The 22,108-nt window shown below is 46.8% G+C and overlaps 1 protein-coding gene across 2 annotated transcripts in view; it reads right to left on the bottom strand.

The window, feature by feature from the left end:
• STK10 (serine/threonine kinase 10) overlaps window positions 1–22,108 on the bottom strand; it is a 143,942-nt gene that overhangs the window by 27,996 nt on the left and 93,838 nt on the right. For both annotated transcript variants that reach the window (XM_002816190.6, XM_063724393.1), the window contains 4 exons: window positions 21,112–21,660; window positions 17,938–18,068; window positions 11,016–11,139; window positions 10,381–10,560 (listed from right to left, as the gene is read on the bottom strand). In XM_002816190.6, the coding sequence (XP_002816236.3) occupies window positions 10,381–10,560; window positions 11,016–11,139; window positions 17,938–18,068; window positions 21,112–21,660 (984 nt within the window). The remainder of the gene's footprint in view (window positions 1–10,380; window positions 10,561–11,015; window positions 11,140–17,937; window positions 18,069–21,111; window positions 21,661–22,108) is intronic.

Raw genomic sequence — 22,108 nt, forward strand, 5'->3', positions numbered from 1 at the left:
ATATGCCTCCTGGCAACACCTCTTCCCACCTACTTAGGAATCATCATGTAAGGCTCCCTTTAAAAGAGTCTCCCTAGTGCCAGTCTTTGCTGTCTCATCCTTATAAGCAGCCCACTCTGAATTCTCTCTCTCTCAGGGCGTACTGTCTATTCTATACCTAACTTTCAAAATATTATTTTCCTTTTGCAATAAATTACTCTATGCTGCCTCTCCTTTGCTGTGTGTCTCATGTTTAAATTCTTTAAAGACAGGAACCGAGGTGTCACGACAGCTGTCAACAAAACCAGATAGATATCACAAGAAAACCACAGACCGACATCCTTCATGAACACAGACCCCAAAATCCTCACCAAAATATCAGCAAATTGAGTCCAGTAATAAATAAAAAGGAAAATATACAATAACCTAGTGGTTCTTACCCCAAAAAGGCAAAGCTGATGCAATATTTTAAAATCAAGCAATATAATTTATATCAACAGACTAACAGAAGAAAAACCATATGATCATATCAATTGATACATGAAACCCATATGATAAAATTCAACACCTATTCATAATAAAATCGATTAGCATACTAGGAATAGGAGACTTAAAAAAATTTTTTTCTTTTCTTTTCTTTTTTTTTTTTTTTTGAGACGGAGTCTCGTTCTGTTGCCCAGGCTGGAGTGCAGTGGCGCAATCTCTGCTCACTGCAAGATCCGCCTACCGGGTTCATGCCATTCTCCTGCCTCAGCCTCCCAAGTAGCTGGGACTACAGGCACACACCGCCACACCTGGCTAATTTTTTGTATTTTTAGTAGAGATGGGGTTTCACCCTGTGTTAGCCAGGATGGTCTCCATCTTCTGACCTTGTGATCTGCCCGCCTCGGCCTCCCAAAGTGCTGGGATTACTACAGGTGTGAGCCACTGCACCCGGCCTCTTTTCTTTCTTTTTAACCTCAGCTTCTGCGTCTGTAGAAAGAGACTTTCTTAATCCAATGAGGGCAGCTATAAAAAGCCCTATTGCTAACATCATACTTAATGATGAGATATTGAATGCCTTCCCCTTAAAATGGGGAAGAAGGCAAAGATGTCCTCTCTACTATTCCTATTCAACATCCTACTGGAGGCCTTGGCTAGCACAATAAAGCAATAAAAAAAATAAAAAGCGTACAGATTGAAAAGGAAGCAATAAGACAATTTCTACTTGTAGATATGATTGTCTATGTAGAAAATCTCAAGGAATCTACAAAGAAAGATACTAGTACTAATAAGTGAGTTTAGCAAGGTTGCAGGGTACAAGATTAATATATAAATATCAATGTATTTTTACAATCTAGCAATGAACAATTAGAATTTTTTTCAGAGTTGGGTTTTACTTTGTTCCCAGGCTAAAGCACAGTGGTGCAATTATGGCTTACTTGCAGCCTCAAACTCCTGGGCTCAAGTGATCCTCTCTCACCTCAGCTTCCCAAGCAGTTGGGATTACAAGTGCATGCCACCACACCTGGCTAATTTTTTATTTTATTTATTTATTTTTTTTGAGATGAAGTCTTGCTCTGTCACCCAGGCTGGAGTGCAGTGGTGGTGCGATCTTGGCTCACTGTAGCCTCTGCCTCCCGGGTTCAAGCAATTCTCATGCTTCAGCCTCCCAAGTAGCTGGGATCACAGGCGCACGCCACCACACCCGGCTAATTTTTGTATTTTTAGTAGAGATGAGGTCTCACCATGTTGACCGGGCTGGTCTTGAACTCCCGACCTCAAGTGGTCTGCCTGCCTCAGCCTTCCAAAGTGCTGGGATTAAAGGTATGAGTCACCACACCCAATCTAATTTTTAATTTTTTTTTTTTTTTTTAGAGACAGGGTTTCAGTATGTTGCCCAGGCTGGTCTCAAACTCCTGGCCTCAAGTGATCCTCCCATCTCAGTCTCTTTAGTTGCTAGGATTACAGGCATAAGCCACTGCATCTGGCAGAAATTGATTTTTTTTAAAAAGTATGTTGTATAACAGCACCAAAAAACATGAAATAAATATAATTCAAGGCTGGGAGCGGTGGCTCATGCCTATAATCCTAGCACTTTGGGAGGCTGAGTTGGGTGGATAATTTGAGGTCAGAAGTTCCAGACCAGCTTGGCCAACATGGTGAAACCCCATCTCTACTAAAAATACCAAAAAAAAAAAAAAAAAAAAAAAAATTAGCCGGGCATGGTGGCACACACCTGTAATCCCAGCTACCTGAGAGGGTGAGGCAGGAGAAACGCTTGAACCCGGGAGGCAGAGGTTGCAGTGAGCCAAGATCATGCCACTGCACTCCAGTCTAGGTGACAGAGCAAGACTCTGTCTCAAAAAATAATAATAATAATTTGAATATAAATATAAAATATATGGTGAATCTGTATGCTCAAATTAAAAACACTAAGGAAATGTATCAAAGAAGACCTAAGTAAATGGAGAGATACGTTATGCTCAATATTGTTCAGATGTCCTATCTCTCCACACTGATCTATGAATTCAACTCAATCCCAACCAAAATCTCAGCAGGTATTTCATAGAAATCAGTAGGATGATTCTAAGATTTATACGGAAAGGCAAAGAACTAGAATGGCCAAACAACTTTAAAAAACAAAGACAAAGTTGCAAGACTCACACTATCTGATTTCACGACTTTTATAAAGCTACAGTTGTCAAGACACTGTAGTACTGGTGAAGGACAGACAAATAGATCAGTGAAACAGCAGAGAATCCAGAAATACCACATACGAGTATATGTGATCAACTAACTTTTCACAAAGGTACAAAAGCAATTCAGTGGAAAAGGGATAGCCTTTTCAACAAACGGTGCTGGAATAGCCAGACATCCATAGGCAATAATTATTATTATAGCAATAATAATAATAATAATAGTGAACCTAACCCACACCTTATATCTTATATAACAATGAACTCAAAATGGATTATGTATCAAAATATAAAACCTAAAATTGTAAAACTTCTAAAGCATGTGACGTTGGGTTAGGCAAAGATTTCTTGGATATACCGCTAATAGCATAATCCCTAAAAGAAAAAAATGATAAAACAGACTTCATCAAAAACGAAGTACTAATTAAAAAACTAGCAGCCAGGTGCATTGGCTCACAACAGTAATCATGGCACTTTCGGAGACCGAGGCAGGCAGATCACTTGAGGTCAGGAGTTTGAGGCCAGCCTGGCCAACATGGTGAAACCCTGTCTCTAATAAAAATACAAAAATGAGCCAAGTGTGGTGGCGCATGTCTGTAATCCCAGTTACTTGGGAGGCTGAGGCAGGAGGATCGCTGGAACCCAGGAGGTGGAGGGTGCAAGTGAGCTGAGATTGCACCACTGCACTCCAGCCTGGGGGACAGAGTGAGACTCCATTAAAAAAAAAAAAAATTAGCTGAGTGTGGTGGTGTGTGCCTGTTGTCCCAGCTACTCAGGAGGCTGAGGTGGGAGCCCAGGAATTCAAGGCTATATTGAGCCATGATTGTGCCACTGCATTCCATCCTGGAAGGCAGACCAAGACCCTGTCAAAAAAAAAAAAAAAAGGTACTTCTGCTCTATACAAGACACTGTTAGGAGAATTAAAAGACAAGCCACAGGCTGGAAGTAAATGTGGGCAAAATACAACATATTTGAGAAAATACTTGCATACAGAATATAAAAGGAACTGTTGATATTCAGTAGTAAGAAAAATCACCCAGTTCAATAAATGGGCAAAAGATCTGACCCAATACTTCACTAAAAAATACATATGGGTGCCAGGCGTGGTGGCTCACGCCTGTAATCCCAGCACTTTGGGAGGCCGAGGTGGGCGGATCATCTGAGGTCAGGAGTTCAAGACCATCCTGGCCAACATGGTGAAACCCTATCCCTACTAAAAATACAAAAATTAGCTGGGCGTGGTGACAGGTGCCTGTAGTCCCAGCTACTTGGGAGGCTGAGGCAGGAGAATCGCTTGAACCTGGAAGGTGGTGGAGGTTGCAGTGAGCCGAGATCGTGCCATTGCACTCCAGCCTGGGCGACAAGAGCAAAACTCCATCTCAAAATAAATAAATAAATAAAAGAAAAGAAATACATATGGCTAGCAAGTGAGCACACGAAAAGATACTCAAATCATTAGTTGTTAGTGAAATGTGAATTAGAAACCACAATGAAACACCACTTTACACCTATCAGAATGGCTAAAAAACCTGACAATTGCAAGTGCTGATGAGGACATGGAGCAACTGGAACTCTTGCACCTCGTTGTGATGTAAAATAATCCAGCCCTTTCTGGAACAGTCTGGCAGTCTCTCATAAAGTCAAACATGCACTTACCATCTGACCCCAAAATCCCAGCAGCTATTCTTCATTGTCTCTTCTTTCAATTCTTGGATTTTTTTTTTTTTCATGGTCTTAGATTTGTAATCTGAATCCTTCTCCTATGTTCTTTGGCCTTAATGGTCTTAGATCAGGGTTTTGCAACTTCAGCACTACTGACCTTGAGGGTGGAGAGTTCTTTGTTGTGAGGGCTGTCCTGTGCATTTGTTGTGGGGGCTGTCCTGTGCATTCATTGTGGGGGCGTCCTGTGCATTATAGGAAGTCAGCAGCATCCCTGGCTTCTACCTGCTCAATGCCAGTAGCACCGCTCCCTTATTTCCCCAGTGGTGACACCAAAATGTTTCCAGATATTGCCAATTGGCCCCCACGGAACAAAATAGTCCCTGGTTGAGGATCACTGTCTTAGAAGTCCTAGTAAAACATCTAAAATCTTATTTGTGCCACTTCTGCTTCCATATCAAAGAGTCGCCTTGGAGATGCTATATAACCCTAGTTCAGCATCTGGCTGTGGTGTCTGCCAAAATGCCTTTCGACAGCACCGTCTCAAGCATCATACAATTTTTAGGCCTCATGAGCTTAAAACTGTGCTGTTTCAAGCATGATTTCTTGATTTTCCAGGACAGACAATTAGAAGCAGCAATTTAGTAAAGGATTTCTGCCAAAGGCACCAAAAACACGAAGAAACGTCGCACCACTGACCATGGAGGGTGAAGGCAAAGGAACAGTAAAAGTAGAGTCACATGGGGCCACTTGACAAAGAGGCACAGGACTTCCATCCATCAGTATCCCCGATGACATTCACGTACCAGCACTGCTCTCCCGCTGAGATCTACTGAGAGCGAGGGGCAGGGGAACTGCATTCCGCTGGATGTCAGAAAACCTGCATTCTAGTCCAGCTACGTGTCTTCAGAAAAGTTACTGAACTCGTTCGAGTTCCTCATTTTCTCATCAGGAAAAACAATCTGGCTTTCAACTAAAATTTCTTTAGGGATCCTTTGAGGGTTACAATTCTGTGGTGTTACAGAGATCCAAACTATTTAATAGCTAAATTCTGTTTATTGAACTTTGTCTGGGAAGGCAGGAAAACAGGATTCTGGAAAGATTTCCTTCAAGACTGGTTAGGTTTGTTTTCAGATTTCAGTGATCTAAGAAGTTACAACTGTCAAGCCAGTTTTTCATGAATGCTAAAGATTACTCAGTATATAGGAACTGAGTAGCAGACCATCAAGTCCCTTCTTACAGAGTTGTGAGAATGTATCCACATTAATTGCATATATACACATATACAGGAAGATGTAGTAAATTACTTGAAATTGACATGAAGACTAAATAGGTCCCTGTTCAACTACCTTGCTAATAATTATTTTTCCTATATGCATATTTCCTTATTGAAAAGTGATTAGCATGATAAATATCCCACACCAACTGCTGTAATACTGAAGAGGGTCCCAGGAGGCTTCTCAAATCTTATTGGTTTCTTTTTTGGTGTGTGTTTCCCACGCCTGAATTTAAATTATGACATGCTCTCTCACACTGAATGGATCGTAGGGAAATGGACAGGGTACACACTTCCTTGCTCTGGGCTGGTTAAAGGAAAGTGCCTGTTGCATTTGTGTATGGTCTCCCTCTCCAGCATCCACATGTGAATTACTCTGTTGCAGCACTGGAATGGCTGATGCATCTGTAGGTAGTTCAGAGGCTGCTCACCTGGGGGGGTCTCATCGCTTCTAATTCTGTCCTTCACCCCTGCTGCTGCATCCTGACCACTATGTCAAGGGCAACAGGCCAGACCTCCCATTCCTACTTGGAATTCCTACTTCCTCACCCAGCACCTTGCAGCCTTCACAGAGGTGACCTTTGGAATCAGAGAAGGAGTTCTTAGTAGTGTGGAGTAGGCAATGGCAAGACAGTGCCATCTGGGATATCTGGGGTTGCCATGGAGCAAAGCCTCTCACTGGCCTTCTGCCATCGCTGTGTTACATAAGTAAGCTGCAGAATCAAAGCAAGCAAGTTTGCCTACATAAAAGACCCGTAACTGGGACACCATCTTACTAAATGGTGTGAGCCCTGTCCTCCTCAAAAAGCCAAGAGTCTGGGTGCAATGGCTCACGCCTATAATCCCAACACTTTGGAAGGCCAAGGCAGGAGGATCACTTGAGGCCAGGAATTCAAGACCAGCCTGGGCAAATAAGTGAGACCCCCATTCCTACAAAAATTTTTTTAAAAAATTAGCAGGGTCCCAAATACTCAGGAGGCTGGGGCAGGAGGATCACTTGAGCCCCACAGTTCAAGACTGCAGTGACCCGTGATTGCGCCACTGCACTCCAGCCTCATCATTTAAAAAAAAAAAAAAAAAAAAAAAGACAAAAGAGCAAAGAAGTTAAGCTCTTTCTTTCCATGAAAACTTCTTGAAGAAAAACACCCATAGAAAAAGATATTTGAAAAAACTGAATGTGAGCAGAACCCCAGGTGCCAGATCCCACGCTCTGCCTCAGTATTCAGCGGCAGGCTCGAGAGCCTTCCTGGAACCCTGCTGGTGAGGAAGTCCAACTTTGTTAAGGGCAAGTTCTGGGAAAGGGTGAGGAGATCTGCGGCTTCCCCCATCCCCTCCTAAACTGGGCAACTTCCTCTGTCGCCTCCTCTCTCTTCCACTCTTATAAGTCCACACACACACACACACACACACACACACACACACACACACACACGGTGTGCACATGTGACAGGGCGCAGAGCCAAGGAGGGAATGGGCATCTACCCAGCTCTTATTCCAAGCAGATACTGGGTCTAACCCTGAATGTACTTCTCATTTAATGCTAAAACATCTATGTAAGGACAGGATGTTAACAGGATTATTAAAATAGCACACTCCTGCCTGTAGCCCACTGCCCTACGTGAGCTGGTCTCTGCCTACCTGTCTGATTCCATCTTGTGCCAATCTCCCCTTTGCTTCCTAAGCTCCTGCTACATGGATGGTTTTCCAGCTCTTTGAACATTCCAAGCTCTTTCCCATACCTCAGGACCTCTGCAGGTGCTGTCCCACCCTCCTGGAAGGTTCGTAGGCCTGCCAGCATCCTTCTGTACTCAGCTTACATGTCATACACTGAGAGGCTTTTCCAGACCCATCTAAAGCAGATCTCTCCAGATCTCTAGTCAGCCAGTCTCTATGCTTCCCTAGCATGTTGGCAACTGTTTTATTTATTCAATATTGGACTTTTTGTCTGTTTGTCTAGCTTCTCTGGAAATTAACAGATCTGGAAATTAACAGTATATATATATTTTATTTTTATTTATTTATTTATTTATTTTTTTTGAGATGGAGTTTTGCTCTTGTTGCCCAGGCTGGATTGCAGTGGTGTGATCTTGGCTCACTGCAACCTCCACCTCCTGGGTTCGAGCAATTCTCCTGCTCAGCCTCCCGAGTAGCTGGGATTAACCTGCGACCATGCCCGACTAATTTTTTTGTATTTTTAGTAGATATGGGGTTTCACCATGTTGGCCAGGCTAGTTTCGAACTCCTGACCTCAAGTGATCCGCCCGCCTGGGCCTCCCAAAGTGCTGGGATTACAAGTGTGAGCCACGGCACCCGGCTGCATTAAAATTTTTTTTATCTTGATGACTGAGTTTTTGGGTCCTCTGAAATGTGCAGATATACCTCATTTTTTCATGCTTCACTTTATTACACTTTGCAGATACTGTCATTTTTACAAATTGAAGGTTTGTGGCAACTCTGTGTCAAGCAAGTCTATCAGCGTCATTTTTCCAAAAGCATGTGCTCACTTCCTGTCTGTTCACATTTTGGTAATTCTCCCAATATTTCACATTTTTTCATTATTATTATCTCTATTATGATGATCTGTGATGAGTGAGCTCTGATGTTACTCCTGTAATTGTTATAGGGTGCCACGAGCCCATATAAGACAGCAAACTTAATCAATAAGTGTTAAATGTGATCTGACTGCTCCACAGACTGGCCTTTCCCCTGTCTCTTCCCCTCTCCTCAGGCCTCCCTATTCTCTGAGACACAACGATATTGATATTAGGCCAATTAATATCCCTACAATGGCCTCTAAGTGTTCATGTGAAAGCAGGAGTTGCATGTCTCTCACTTTAAATCAAAAACTAGAAATGATGAAGCTTAGTGAGGAAGGCATGGAGAAAACCTACTGGGTCAAAAGCGAGGCCTGCTATACCAGACGGTTAGCCAAGTTGTGAATGCAAAGAAAAAGTTCTTGAAAGATAAAAGTGCTACTCCAACGAACACAAATGATGAGAAAGCAAAACAGCCTATGCTGAGATAAACTTTGAGTGGTCTGGGTAGAAGATCAAACCAGCTACAACATTCCCTTATGTCAAAGCCCAATCCAGGGCAAGGCCCTAACTCTCTTCAATTCTGTGAAGGCTGAGAGAGCTGAGGAAGCTGAAGAAGAAAGGCTGGAAGCTAGCAGAGGTTGGTTCATGATGTTCAAGAAAAGATGCCATCTCCATAACGTGAAAGTGCAAGGTGAAGCAGCAAGTGCTGATGGAGAAGCTGCAGTGAGTGATCCTGAAGACCTAGCTAAGATCATGGATGAAAGTGGCTGCACTAAACAATGGATTTTCAATGTAGAAGAAACAGCTTTCTGTTGGTAGAAAATGCCATCTAGGACTCTCATAGCTACAGAGGAGAAGTCAATGCCTGGCTTCAAAGCTTCAAAGGACAGGCTGACTCTCTTGTTAGGGGTTCATGCTGATGGTGACTTGAAGTTGAAGCCAATGCTCATTTGCCATTTTGAAAATCCTAGGGCCCTTAAGAATCATGCTCAGCTGGGCACGGTGGCTCATGCCTGTAATCTCAGTACTTTGAGAGGCCGAGGCGGGCAGATCATGAGGTCAGGAGTTTGAGACCAGCCTGGCCAATATGGTGAAACCCCATCTCTACCAAAAATACAAAAATTAGCCAAGTGTGGTGGTGCACACCTGTAGTCCCAGCTACTCAGGAGGCTGAGGCAGAAGAATCGCTTGAACTCAGGAGGTAGAGGTTGCAGTGAGCCGAGATTACGCCACTGCACTCCAGCCTGGGTGACAGAGTGAGACTCCATCTCCAAAAACAAAACAAAAAAGAAAAAATCAGGCTAAATATACTCTGCTTGTGCTCTAAAAATGAAGCCACAAAGCCCAGGTGACAGCACATCTGTGTACAGCATGGTTTACTGAATATTGACTGGCTTTATTGCAGTATTCGCTTTATTGCGGTGGTATGGAACCAAACCCACAGTATCTCCGAGGTATATCTGTGCCTAAGTTGACTGCCTCAACTGCTCAGCTGGCCAGGAGCCCTGGCTCCCAGAGGCAGCTGCCCAAGGCCTCTGGGATGCCCCCGAATGTCATGCCCACCATGGTAAAGTCTGGAATCTGGGCTCTGAGGTCCTCTGAGGACCACCCTCAGAGGCTGCTCATCCACTGCTCCCAGTTGGGAGACTGGGAACAGCCTGGACTGGCGTTCCTGCCCTGGGGGCTTCCAGCCTGCTTGTCTCCTTCCTCCACAGAGGGAGGCATGGGCTGTTCTTTGACACTCAGATGCCTCTCTCCAGAGCAGCCCAAGAGATCTGCCTCAGGACCACCCACCTCCTTCCATCCTCCCCTTCCCCTTCCAACATGGGGAGGAGGAGGCAGAGAGGGTGGAGCGTAGAGGGCATGTTGTATGTGCCTATCCACCCAGCACCCACTCGCCCTTCTGGGAACAGCATCTCAAATTCCCCTGGGCCACCAGCCCTTCCTTCTTCCCTGCTCTTTCTTGGCAGGGGTTGCTAAGCTGGGAGGATATAAAGGAAGCTGCCTGAGGCCACAGGGTGAGGGCCTGCTCTGAGCCATAGCAACACAGAGGAAAGCAGAGTTCAGAAGATGGAGAAGTGGCTCCTCGTGGCGCAGCTTAGGCACACAGATCCAGGCTCACCTGCTCCCGAGCTCTTCAGCCGTACCCCTCTGTTGCCAAGGTGAGGTTGAGTTGAGGCCACGATCACTTGCAACCCAGAAGGCCCCTAATACTCCGAGATGCCCCTGCCCCCACTGAGCACATACTCACCTCTTTCTTCATCAGTTTGAGCTGCTCTTGGAACCTGGTGTAGTCCCGATCCTGCTCCAGGCGGATTCGCTTGGCCTCCTCCCGGCGGCGCACGGCATGGTCTTGCTCCATCTTCTCCACTTGCTGCTTTTGCTGACGCTCCAGGTTCTCTAATTCCGTGTCAAAGAACTTCTTCTTGGCCTGAAAGGAGCAGAAATTCTGAGAAACTCAGCGAAGTCACTTTATACCTAGGAGGGACATAGGAAGTGGAATGGGGAGAACTCAGAGCTTGTGATTAGATGTAAGCTTGAATCCCAGCTCTACCACCCCATTGCTGTGTGACCTGGGGCAAGTTACTTAGCCTGAGTCTCCATTTCCTCATCTGCAAAAGGGAGACCAGACCATGTGTTGTTGCATGGTGCTCAATAAAGGTTATTTCCCCTCTGGAGATCCTCCTGTGGGACTCAGGATCACTGTGACCTTCACGGGATTCTCTGTTAACATGTCACTGCCTAACAAGATCGGGAAGCCCCCAGGAATCGGGCAATTGTTGTGAATTACTCTCCACTACCCAATCATTCCCACTATGTAGCGTCCACTGAGAGAACACCTGGAGGCAAGAAGCCCTCCAGGGTCCCATCTTCTCTCGCACTCACGTTGATTTCCTGTTCAAAACGTTTATGCATTTGCTCCAGCTGCAGCTCATGCTTGTTACTCAGCTGGGTCTGGTTCCGATGCTCTTCTTTCTGGAGCAGCCGAAGCTCTCGGAGTTCCTGGCGCCTGAAAGGTTAAAGGATACAGGTATTTCACAGTAAGAAACTGGCCTCAGAGGTCACAGTATTTGCAACTTGGAACACTGAGGGTTGGATCATGGAGAAAATCACACAAGTCTTGGGCACAGGCATGACTAGAACTCAGGCTTCATTTCATATTTATTGACAGACAAAACCTTAATAATCTTAATAAATAAAGAGTGCTTACAAATCAATAAAAAGGAAGATTATCCTAACCAAAAAAAGTGGCAAAGAACTGAACAGACATGAAGCAAAAGATAAAAAGAAATTTTAGAATCACCTATATAGATATAAAATACAAATGAAAAAGAAACTACAATTTCTTGATGTAGAAAACATGATGCAGAAAATTTGATGTAGAAACTACATTTTCATGATGTAGAAAATTTGATGGTAGAAACTGGTACATTTCTGGAGGACAATTTGGTAATAAGTATGTTTTTTGACATAGTAGTTTTCACTTCTGGATGCTGATTTTAAAGAAATATTTACAGATGCACAAAACCACTGAATAAGAATATTCGGCTGGGTGTGGTGGCTCACACCTGTAATCCCAGCACTTTGGGAGGCCAAAGCAGAAGAATCACCTGAGGTCAGGAGTTTGAGACCAGCCTGGCCAACATGGCAAAACCCCATCTCTACTAAAAATACAAAAATTAGCTGGACATGGTGGCACACGCCTGTACTCCCAGCTACTCAGGAGGCTGAGGCAGGAGAATCGCTTGAACCCGGGAGGTGGAGGTTCCAGTGGGCCAAGATCACGCCATTGCACTCCAGCCTGGGCTACAAGAGCGAAACTCCGTCTCAACAACAACACACACACACACACACACAAAAGAATATTCAGTTATTTAAAATCAATGTTGTTTAGTAAAAAATTGGAAGCAAATGTCCATCAATATAGGTCTATGTAAATAAAGTATATTGATATGATGGAATTCTATACAACCTTAAAAAAATCAAGTTTTAGAAAATGTTTAATTACATAAGGAAACACATATTAAAAATAATAATTCGGCTGGGCACAGTGGCTCATACCTGTAATCCCAGCACTTTGGGAGGCCGAGGACGGCGGATCACCTGAGGTCGGGAGTTCAAGACCAGCCTGACCAACATGGAGAACCCCGTCTCTACTAAAAATACAAAATTAGCTGGGTGTGGTGGTGCATGCCTGTAATCCCAGCTACTTAGGAGGCTGAGGCAAGAGAATCGCTTGAACCCGGGAGGCAGAGGTTGCAGTGAGCTGAGATAGTGCCACTGCACTCCACCCTGGGCAACAAGGGCAAAACTCTCTCAAAATAATAATAATAATAATATTTATGAACAGATATGGAATAATCTCTAGGTAAAAAAAAAGCAAGACATTAAAGAATAGGTCTGTTATGCCACCTTATCTGGGAGAAAAAAGGATAACAATATGTCTCTGTACACACATATATGTATTGTTTACTTTTCTAGTATCTCTGAAGAATTAAACCATAAAACACTAACACAGGAAAGGGAACTGGATTTCTGATAGGAAAATGAAGAGGGAAATTTTTCACTGTTTATCTTCTTTCTTGTTTTTTTTAATTTCGAACCATGACCTTATACAGGTCGAGTATCCTTTACTGAAAAAGCTTGGGACCAGAAGTGTTTTGGGTTTCAGATTTTTTTAGATTGTAGAATATTATACTTACTGAATGAGCATCCCTAATCTGAAAATCTGAAGTCCGAAATGTTCCAGTGAGAATTTGATGTCAGTGCTCAAAAAGTTGCAGATTTTGGAGCATTTTGGATTTTGGATTTTTTGATTTGGGATGTTCAACCTTTATTACCTGCTAAAAATATATATAATAAAAATTTGACCTAGGCCATGTGTGGTGGCCCACGCCTATAATCCCAGTACTTTGGGAGGCCGAGTTGGGAGGATCACTTGAGCTCAGGAGTTCAAGACCAGCCTGGGCCACATAGCAAGACCTCATCTCTGCCAAAAATACAAAAATTAGCTGGGCATGGTGGTGCATGTGTGTGGTCCCAGCTACTTAAAAGGCTGAGGCCGGAAGATTGCTTGAGCCCAGGAGGTCCAGGCTGCAGTGAGCCATGACTATGCCGCTTGCACTCCAGCCTGGGCAACAGAGCAAGATCCTGTGTTAAAAAAAGAAAAAAAAATTGACCTAAGCCACATGCCCTAATTTTATATATATATATATATAGTCAGTGTATGTGTGTACTCACAGAAAAAATATCGGAGGGATAAGCCCCAAGTGTTAACCATGTTTCTTAATGAGCAAATCCATTAAAAATTGCTATGTAGGCCGGGCGCAGTGGCTCACACCTGTAATCCCAGCACTTCGGAGGGCTGAGGCTGGCGGATCACTTGAGGTCAGGAGTTCAAAACCAGCCTGGCCAACATGGTGAAACCCCATCTCTACTAAAAATACAAAAATTAGCCAGGTATGGTGGTGCACGCCTGTAATCCCAGCTACTTGGAAGGCTGAGGCAGGAGAATGGCGTGAACCTGGGAGGCGGAGGTTGCAGTGAGCTGAGATCACGCCACTGCACTCCAGCCTGGGCGACAGAGTGAGACTCCATTTCAAAAAAAAAAAAAAGAGAAAAAATTGCTACATATCATTTATATAATCAGAAAAGAAGAAAAAAATCAAACTACTACAGAAAGAACCTGGGCCTCCTGACTGAACTGGGGGCTCCTGGCGGCCTCTCGGGGTCGGGGTCCGTGAGGCCTGTGTCCTAGTCCAGTGCGGCACCATGCTGATTCCCATGAGGCCACGCTCTGACCCCAGTGGCCTTCCTCATGGCTGGGAGGGGCCATAACTGCTCACAGAACTGCCCCCCAAGAGCAGCACAAGGAGGGGTTGGGCAGTGCAGCGAGGCCAAGCGCATTCTCTGGGGTCACAGCACCCCTGTGTGAATCTAGGCTCAGTCAGCTTTCCAGCTGGGTGCCCTCTCAGGCAGTCACTCATCCTTGTGGGACTCACTCCCTCCTCTGCAAAATGAGGCTAACAATCTTTACCTCTTGGGTCCTTTGAGGGATAAATGAGATGACACCGGTAAAGTGCCCACGTGGCACATGACCAGCACTCTGTAAGTGGCAACTGCTCGAATTCTACCAAGGAAGAAGAGGCAATGGCTGCCCTGCCTCTGGGAAAAGCCAGAGGCGCTTTCTACAGCCACAGAGGGAAGACTGTCTGAGCCTCTGCTTTTCTGGAAAGCGAGAAGAGAGGAGGCAGTTTTTGAGAGTGTTAACGAGGAAATGGAAATCCTGACTCAAGAGAAACTAAGGTTTAGAGAAGAACTGACAAAAAGCATAAAAAGGAGTACAGAAAGAAGGCAGGCAGCCAGCTCTAGCACTCCCTGGCCCACCTGTGCTCTCAGAAGGAAAGGCAAGCAAAGAGAAGGCCGAGGCTCAAGAGCGAGGGAACGGCAGAAGCGGTTTTAGGGAAGGACAGGAGGAACTCTGCCCGAAAGCCTCATCTGTCTGAGAATGTGATAAATGCTCAGCCACATGGTTCAAAAGCCTAGGGGTGACCCAATTCTCCAAAAATGCCAGGGGTCAGGTATGACCAGGGGCCTGGGCCAGCCGGGGATGATCAGGGCCTTCCACACCCCTGTGGTCTGGTGGCCTGGCCTAGTTTACAGGCGCTCAGACCTCCAGACTATGGCAGGCAAACGAGAAAATCCTGGTTCCTGACCAGCACCTCTTCACCTCCTCGAGGTCTCACCTTTTGACCCTGAGTAGCACACAGCTGCTCTGCTCAGCAGGAGGGTGGGGACCCACAGCCAGGGCCAGAGAGCACTGCTTCTCCATGGGGTGTGGCCAATCTAGAATTTATCCCTGAGAACTTCAATTGCCCAGAGGGGAGGTGATGGAAACTCAGTTCTTGAGGTTGAAGCTCAGAGTCCAGGGTGCCTCTCAGGTGATCATTAGAACAGAAGGTGGTGTCATCTGCCAAAGCAACCTGTGCCCTAGCCTCCCGACCCACACAGATGACACCAGTGAGTGTGTGTGTGTGTGTGTGTGTGTGTGTGTGTGTGGTGTATGCAGATGCACTAGTGAAAAATCTGTTTTTCCTCCCCCTGTCTCCTAGAGGGAGAAGTGACCCAGAACATCTAAAACTTATTTGGTTTTGGCGTATTTATTTATTTATTTATTTATTTATTTATTTATTTTGAGACAGAATCTCACTCTGTCGCCCAGGCTGGAGTGTAGTGGCACAATCTCGGCTCACTGCAACCTTTGCCTCCTGGGTTCAAGTGATTCTCCTGTCTCAGCCTCCCGAGTAGCTGGGATTACAGACGCCCGCCACCACGGCTGGCTAATTTTTGTAGTTTTAGCAGAGACCAGGTTTTGCCATGTTGGCCAGGCTTGTCTCGAACTCCTGACCTCAGGTGATCCACTTGCCTTGGCCTCCCAAAGTGCTGGGATTACAGGTGTGAGCCACTGCACCCGGCCTATGCTTTTATTTTTACAATTTGTTTTTTAAATTTATTTTTGAGAGACAGGGTCTTGCTCTGTTGCCCAGGCTGGAGTGTGGTGGCATGAATGCAGCTCACTGTAGCCTTGATCTCCTAGGCTCAAGTGATCCTCCCACTTCAGCCTCCCGAGTAGCTGGGACTACAGGTATGTGCCCAGCTAATTTTAAAATTTTTTGTAGAGACACTATGTTGCCCAGATGGTCTCGAACTCCTGGGCTCAAGTGATCCTCTCACTTCAGCCTCCCAAAGTGCTGAAATTACAGGTGTGTGCTGCTGTGCCCGGCTGCATGCTTATGCTTTTAAAAAAATACGAATATTAGGCCAGGCGCGGTGGCTCACACCTGTAATTCCAGCACTTTGGGAGGCCAAGGCAGGTGGATCACAAGGTCAGGAGTTTGAGACCAGCTTGGCCAATATGGTGAAACCCTGTCTCTACTAAAAATACAAAAATTAGCCGGGCACGGTGGCGGGCACCTGCAGTCCCAGCTACTCAGGAGGCTGAGGCAGGAGAATTGCTTGAACCCAGGAGGCAGAGGTTGCACTGAACTGAGATTACACCACTGCACTCTAGCCTGAGCGACGGAGCGAGACTCCATCTCAAAAAATAAAAATAAATAAATAAATAAATAAAGTTAAAAAAATTTAATTCACCTGTGTAAAAATATGTGATTAATGTTCTAGAAATTTTCTCTACACTAATCATGAATTTACCCTGCAAAGGCCTGGCCCCCAGGGGACTCCGTGGCTCCATGGCCTCCCTAAGTGTTAAGCTCCCCCAACCCCTGCCAGCTACATGGTCCAGTGAAACCTGAAGGAATTCTCACACACACAGACCCAGTTAGAATCTCAGCTTTACCCCTGCCTAACTGGAAGACCCAGGGAAAGTGACTTACTTGCCCAGAAACAGTGTTTCCTCATTTGTTTACAAAATGTGGAAATAGGGTCTCCCGAAGGAGCACTGTAAGTGGGGGATGAACAACTGAAAAGTATAAAGCTGATCCTAGCAAACAGCTTTGCCTCACACCTTCCTCCCTGTTCCAATCCTTCACCAGCTCACTGGTTTTGCCTCCAAAATGTAGGTCAAATCTGACCATGTTTTTCCCTCTTCCCAGCCACTGCCCCAGCCTGAGCCCAGAGCCTGCCCATCCTAGTCAAGATCTCCCTGTCTCCCTCCACCAGTCCCTTAAACAAACTGAGTAGTTATTCCTCAGGGCCTCAGCAACTGCAATTTCCCCTGGGCTCCCCCAGCTCTCCTCCCCTTATCCTTTAGGCCTGGCTCAGGGGCTTCCCTTGGAGCAGCCTCCCCGACTCCAAGCACTCACCATCATGTCACCTGTTACTTCTTTCACGGTGTGTACCACAATCAGGGATTATCTTGTGTACCGTATGTTGGCCCATTAGGTGTAAGTTCTACAAGGGCAATGGCCTTATCTATTTGGGTCACCACCTTGTCTCCAACCTGGTGGGTTAGTGGATACATGGATGGATGGATGGATGGATGGATGGTTAGGTAGATAGGTGGAGGGCTGAATGGGTAGATGGGTGGGTGGGTGGATGGATGACTGGGTGGATAATTGGGTGGACAGATGGAAAGGTAGATAGGGAGTAGGTAAATAGATGGGTAGATAAATGGATGGAAGGATAAAATGGACGGATGGGTGATTGGGTGGATGGATAGATAAACAGATGGATAATTGGGCAGATGGAGGGAAGGATGGAATGGTGAGTGAGTAGAAGGATGGGTGGATTGTTAGGTGGAAAGATGGAAGGTGAGTGAGTGGGTAGATGAATGAGTGGATGAGTGGATGGATGGATGGATGGATGAATGGAGTCAGAGATGCAGAACGGATGGGTGAATGACTGGGTGGATAGATGGATAGGCAGACAGGTGAGTAGGTGGATTGATGGGTGGATAAATGAATGGAAGGATGGATGATTAAGTGGATGGGTAGATGAATGGGTGGACAGTTGGATGGATGGATGGATAGGTGAGTGGATAGATAGGTGGATGGGTGGAAGGGTGAGTGGGTGGAAGGGTGGGTAGACGGATGGGTGGATAGATGAATAGGTAGATAGGTGAGTAGGTGGATAGATGGGTGAATAAATGAACGGATGAGTGGGTAGATAGATGAATGGTTGGGTAGATGGGGGAGTGCAGGATCTCAGGCAAAATGAGTTTCCTTTTGTCTCCTTGATTCCCCCACTTCATGCTGTAGACAGACAGTCCTCTCACCGAAAAGACAAATGCCCACTCCTCTTACCATAGCCCCACCCTGTTACCACCATTGGTGGCCCTTCCCAGGCTTGCCTGAGAAATCTCATCTCCTCATCCTTCTTCTCATCTTCGCTGATGATCTTGGAGGTGGTGATGCTCACCTCCACACCATCCACCACAAATTTGCGTGTCCGCTTGAGGGTTTTTTTGTACAGTTTCGGGTCCTGGCCAGGGAAAACCATTAGACAAGTCTCAGCATTTCAGCTAAGGACCTGTGGCTGTTGCAGCAGGTGAGGCCACAGCTCTGCTGGGCCCACAGCTTCAGCACCACCCCCAGAGAGATGTGGCCATCCATCTTCCCTCTTGCCTCAACTTAACCTAGGAGCCGGGGGTTCTGAGCTTATCCCCTTGCCTTTCCCTGATCTCAGTCTTCAGAAACTGTGCTGAGGCCTCCCCTACCTTGCTGCCAGCACCTCTCATGCATCCAGGACATGGTGTCAGAAAGAGCTGCGTTCTTGCTGGGCACGGTGGCTTACGCTTGTAATCCCAGCACTTTGGGAGGCCGAGGCAGGCGGATCACGAAGTCAGGAGTTCGAGACCAGCCTGGCCAACACAGTGAAACCCCGTCTCTACTAAAAATACAAAAAGTAGCCAGGCGTGGTTGCGGGTGCCTGTAATCCCAGCTACTTGGGAGGCTGAGGCAGGAGAATCACTTGAACCCAGGAAGCAGAGTTTGCAGTGAGCTGAGATCACACCACTGCACTCCAGCCTGGGCCATACAGCTAGACTCCGTCTCAAAAAAAAAAAAAAAAAAAAAAAAGAGCTGCTTTCTAACCCTCACTGCACCACTTACTTGCTCTGTGTCTCTGGGCCAGCCTCTTGTCCTGCCTGAGCCTCAGCTTCCTCACCTGTTCAGGGAGGATAGTCACACTACTTGCCTCCCAGGGTGGTTGTGAAGATTCAATGAGAGAACACATGGCAGGTACACAGAGCAGTGCCCGCTCCCAGTGCGTGTTCCATGCTTGGCATTTCTTTCTGACAGTTATTACTGCAGACCACACACAACCCTTGCGCATGGTGCCAAAATCCAAAGGAGCCCGAAAACCAAAGGCTGTTTTCATAACTGGTTTGGTAGCCAAAGCTGACCTAGCCTGAACTCCCCACCTGCTGGGAGTCACCGTGAGATTATGCATAATCGTCATCTTTTCCTGTGAGTAATCGCACACACACCGCAAGTGATTGTGCAGGTGCCACCTGGGATCCTGGAGGTGTTAGTGTGTCATAATACGTGGTACCCTCTGCAAGTTCTCAGCTCTGATTCTGAAGGTGTAACCCTCCTGCTCTGCCCACTGCCTCTGGCCTCTTGGCTGGTTTCAAAGGCTCTTTTTTTTTTTTTTTTTTTTTTTTTTTGAGATGGAGTCTCGCTCTGTCACCCAGGCTGGAGTGCAGTGGCACAATCTCAGCTCACTGCAACCTCCACCTCCCAGGTTCAAGTGATTCTCCTGCCTTAGCCTCCTGAGTGGCTGGGATTACAGGCACGTGCCACCACGCCCGGCTAATTTTTTAATTTTTTTTTAGTAGAGACAGGGTTTCACCATGTTGGTAAGGCTGGTCTCAAATTCCTGACCTCGTGATCCACCCGCCTCGGCCTCCCAAAGTGCTGGGATTACAGGCATGAGCCACGGCGCCCAGCCCGAAGACACTTTTTGGTATAGCCCAGCCCTGCCTTCCTAACGCAGGGCCTCCCAGCCCTTGAAAGAGGAGTGAGGAGCCAGCGTGGCAGGTCTTTTGACCCCTTTGAGCTCCACTCCTGCTGAGTCGAGAGGGGCAGACTGTTTTTGCTCCCTGAGGTCTGAGCCCCCGTCTCCTGCCCATGGCACCTTGCCCAGGGGCTCTGGACGGCATCAGCATGGACCCAGCATGCCCGACTCTCATCTCTCTACGGTGACCAGCTCACATGTGCCAGGACCCAGTCAGGATGGGTCAGACCAGCAGTGAGAAGTAGAGGCTGGCAGGAGCGAGAGTGGAGGGGAAGAAATGGCACCCACAGCCACAGCCCTCTGCTGAGAACCGCTCCTGGCCAGGGGGCCCTCCATCCCGGAAGGAACAGGCTCCTAGTCACGCCAGGGGGTGCTGGCGCAGCAGGGGACTCTCATCACAACAGCCTGAGGTCCCTGACACAATGCAGTCAACCAGGAACATTCTCCACAGCCTTGAGAAGAACAGGAGAGCCCCTGCTCTAGGTGGGCCTGTCTCATTAAAAAAACAAATAAAAACACCTTTTTTTCACTTAGTGTCTTCAGGAAGAGAAGTGGCAGGATGCCTGTCCTGAGGAAGACGCTGCTCACAGGTAACAGCTGCTGTGCATGCTTGTCACGGTGGCCTGTTGGAACTGTGCTTCCCTTCCCTGCCTAAAGCTGATGGGCCGTTGCGGCTCCTGTCACTCCCCTTTGCTTAGCAAATATGTTCGAGTCTCTACTGCATGTTTTTCACCAAGTACATTTGGGAAGGAAAAACAAAATCATAACAGTATTTCCTCTAAAATGAGCTTTGGGTAGAGGGTCAGGTGACCCATGGTGAGTTTAGTAACACCCTGGGATTTATCGGGGAGGCCAGGAAAGGAGTCAGCCCCCTCCAGCTGCCTAAGAAGAGGGAGGCCATGGCTCCCACTGGGAAGGTTTAGAGTTTGGAGCCTGGGGTCTGTCCATCTTCCCACTCCGACCTGGCCCTGGGCTGGCTCCTCACTTCTCTGAGCCTCAATCTGATTACCTGTACAGTGAGAGGATGAAGGAGCCTGTCTGTTCTTTTTAAAGCACTTGCACAGGCTTCGCCTCCAGCCCAGGCCTCTAGTGCGGTGGCAATTGTCATTCACAACACTGCCCACCTCCAGAAAGGCCCCGGAGGCAGGCAAGATGGCTTTGAGCTGTTTCCTTTAGTTGGATTTACCAGTTATCAGCTGGGTCTCGTGGCTGACCTCCGGATGACAGAAGTTCATTTGTAGCTAAGGCCTAAGAGTTCTCTCTCCCAAATTTTACCAGGGCCTTTCACCAAGCTTTGAAATTTAAACCCAAACCAACTGCTTTACGTTCCTAAATCCCATACTGAACCCAGATGTTTTGGAGATTAAACTATGAGTCAAACCCAAAACTCCCTAATGAACCGCTTAAAATACAAGGAAGCCCCTAAATGCTTTTGAAACCAAAATGGAGCCGCAGAACATCCTGCAATGGTCTTGCTGCAAGCCCGTGGTGGGAGAGGCGGTGTTACCTTGATGGACAGAGAGCCCATCTCTTTGTTCAGCGACAGGTCAGCGGAGAGATTGGTACCGTAGTCCATGCTCTCAGAGGTGCAGAGGCTGCTGCAGTCCGAGTCCCTCTTGGAAGGGCCTGGAGCTGCCTGGGCAGGTGGCTCCAGGCTGCCATTGGCCAGCTTCTCCCCACCCAAGGTCTCCAGGGCGCTGCTGTTGGGCCGGCTCTGGCTGGCCTTTTGAGATCTGTTGGCTGCTGGGCTGAGGTCCCCACCCTGCTCAGCGACTTGCTTCTCCTGGGCTACCTGAATTCTGGCATCCATTGACACGGGTCGGGACTTCCGCAGGGGCACAGGCACTGCCAGGCCGTTCTCATTTCCAGGGGCCACGACTGGGGGACTGGTGGTTTGGAGGGATCCATCCCCAGAGGACTGGCTGCAGGGCTCATTCACACTGTCCTGAGACTGGCTGGGTGCCAGGGGTGTGGAAGGTGACTCCTTGAGAGGTTTGTCAGCGTTGAGGCTCGGCGGACTCACCTCAGAGGAGTTCTGAGTATGGTTTTCCAGGGTCTAGAAAAAAAAAAAAAAAAAGATATTCAAGGCCATGCTGCTGTATGTTCAAGGCAAGAGTCAGAGATGCAGTGGAGAAAGTCAGACACCCTCGAGATGAAGTGGGCCAGGGCCAAGAAAGGAGAGCAGGTATCTCCCTAGCCAGTCTTCACCACTCCCTATTGCCTAACTGTAATAAAATTACTACTTATTTTGAGGCATAGCAATCTCCTCACTATCTCTAATCTTAGCTGAATGTAATAGCTGTTATTACTCCTAGGAGGCAGCTGTGGCCAGCTGGCCAGCTCATGGCCCATAAGGAGGGGTCAGTGGCTGCTCCATTCCAACCAATTGTGACAATGTGGGAAAATGGCTCCCCTGTGGCCAAACCTTCCCAGTTTTTTAATTTTTTTATTTTATTTATTTATCTATTTTTTTGAGACAGGGTCTTGCTCTGTCACCCAGGCTG

Source organism: Pongo abelii, chromosome 4 (assembly GCF_028885655.2).
Source record: "Pongo abelii isolate AG06213 chromosome 4, NHGRI_mPonAbe1-v2.0_pri, whole genome shotgun sequence".
Classification (NCBI taxonomy): domain Eukaryota; kingdom Metazoa; phylum Chordata; class Mammalia; order Primates; family Hominidae; genus Pongo; species Pongo abelii.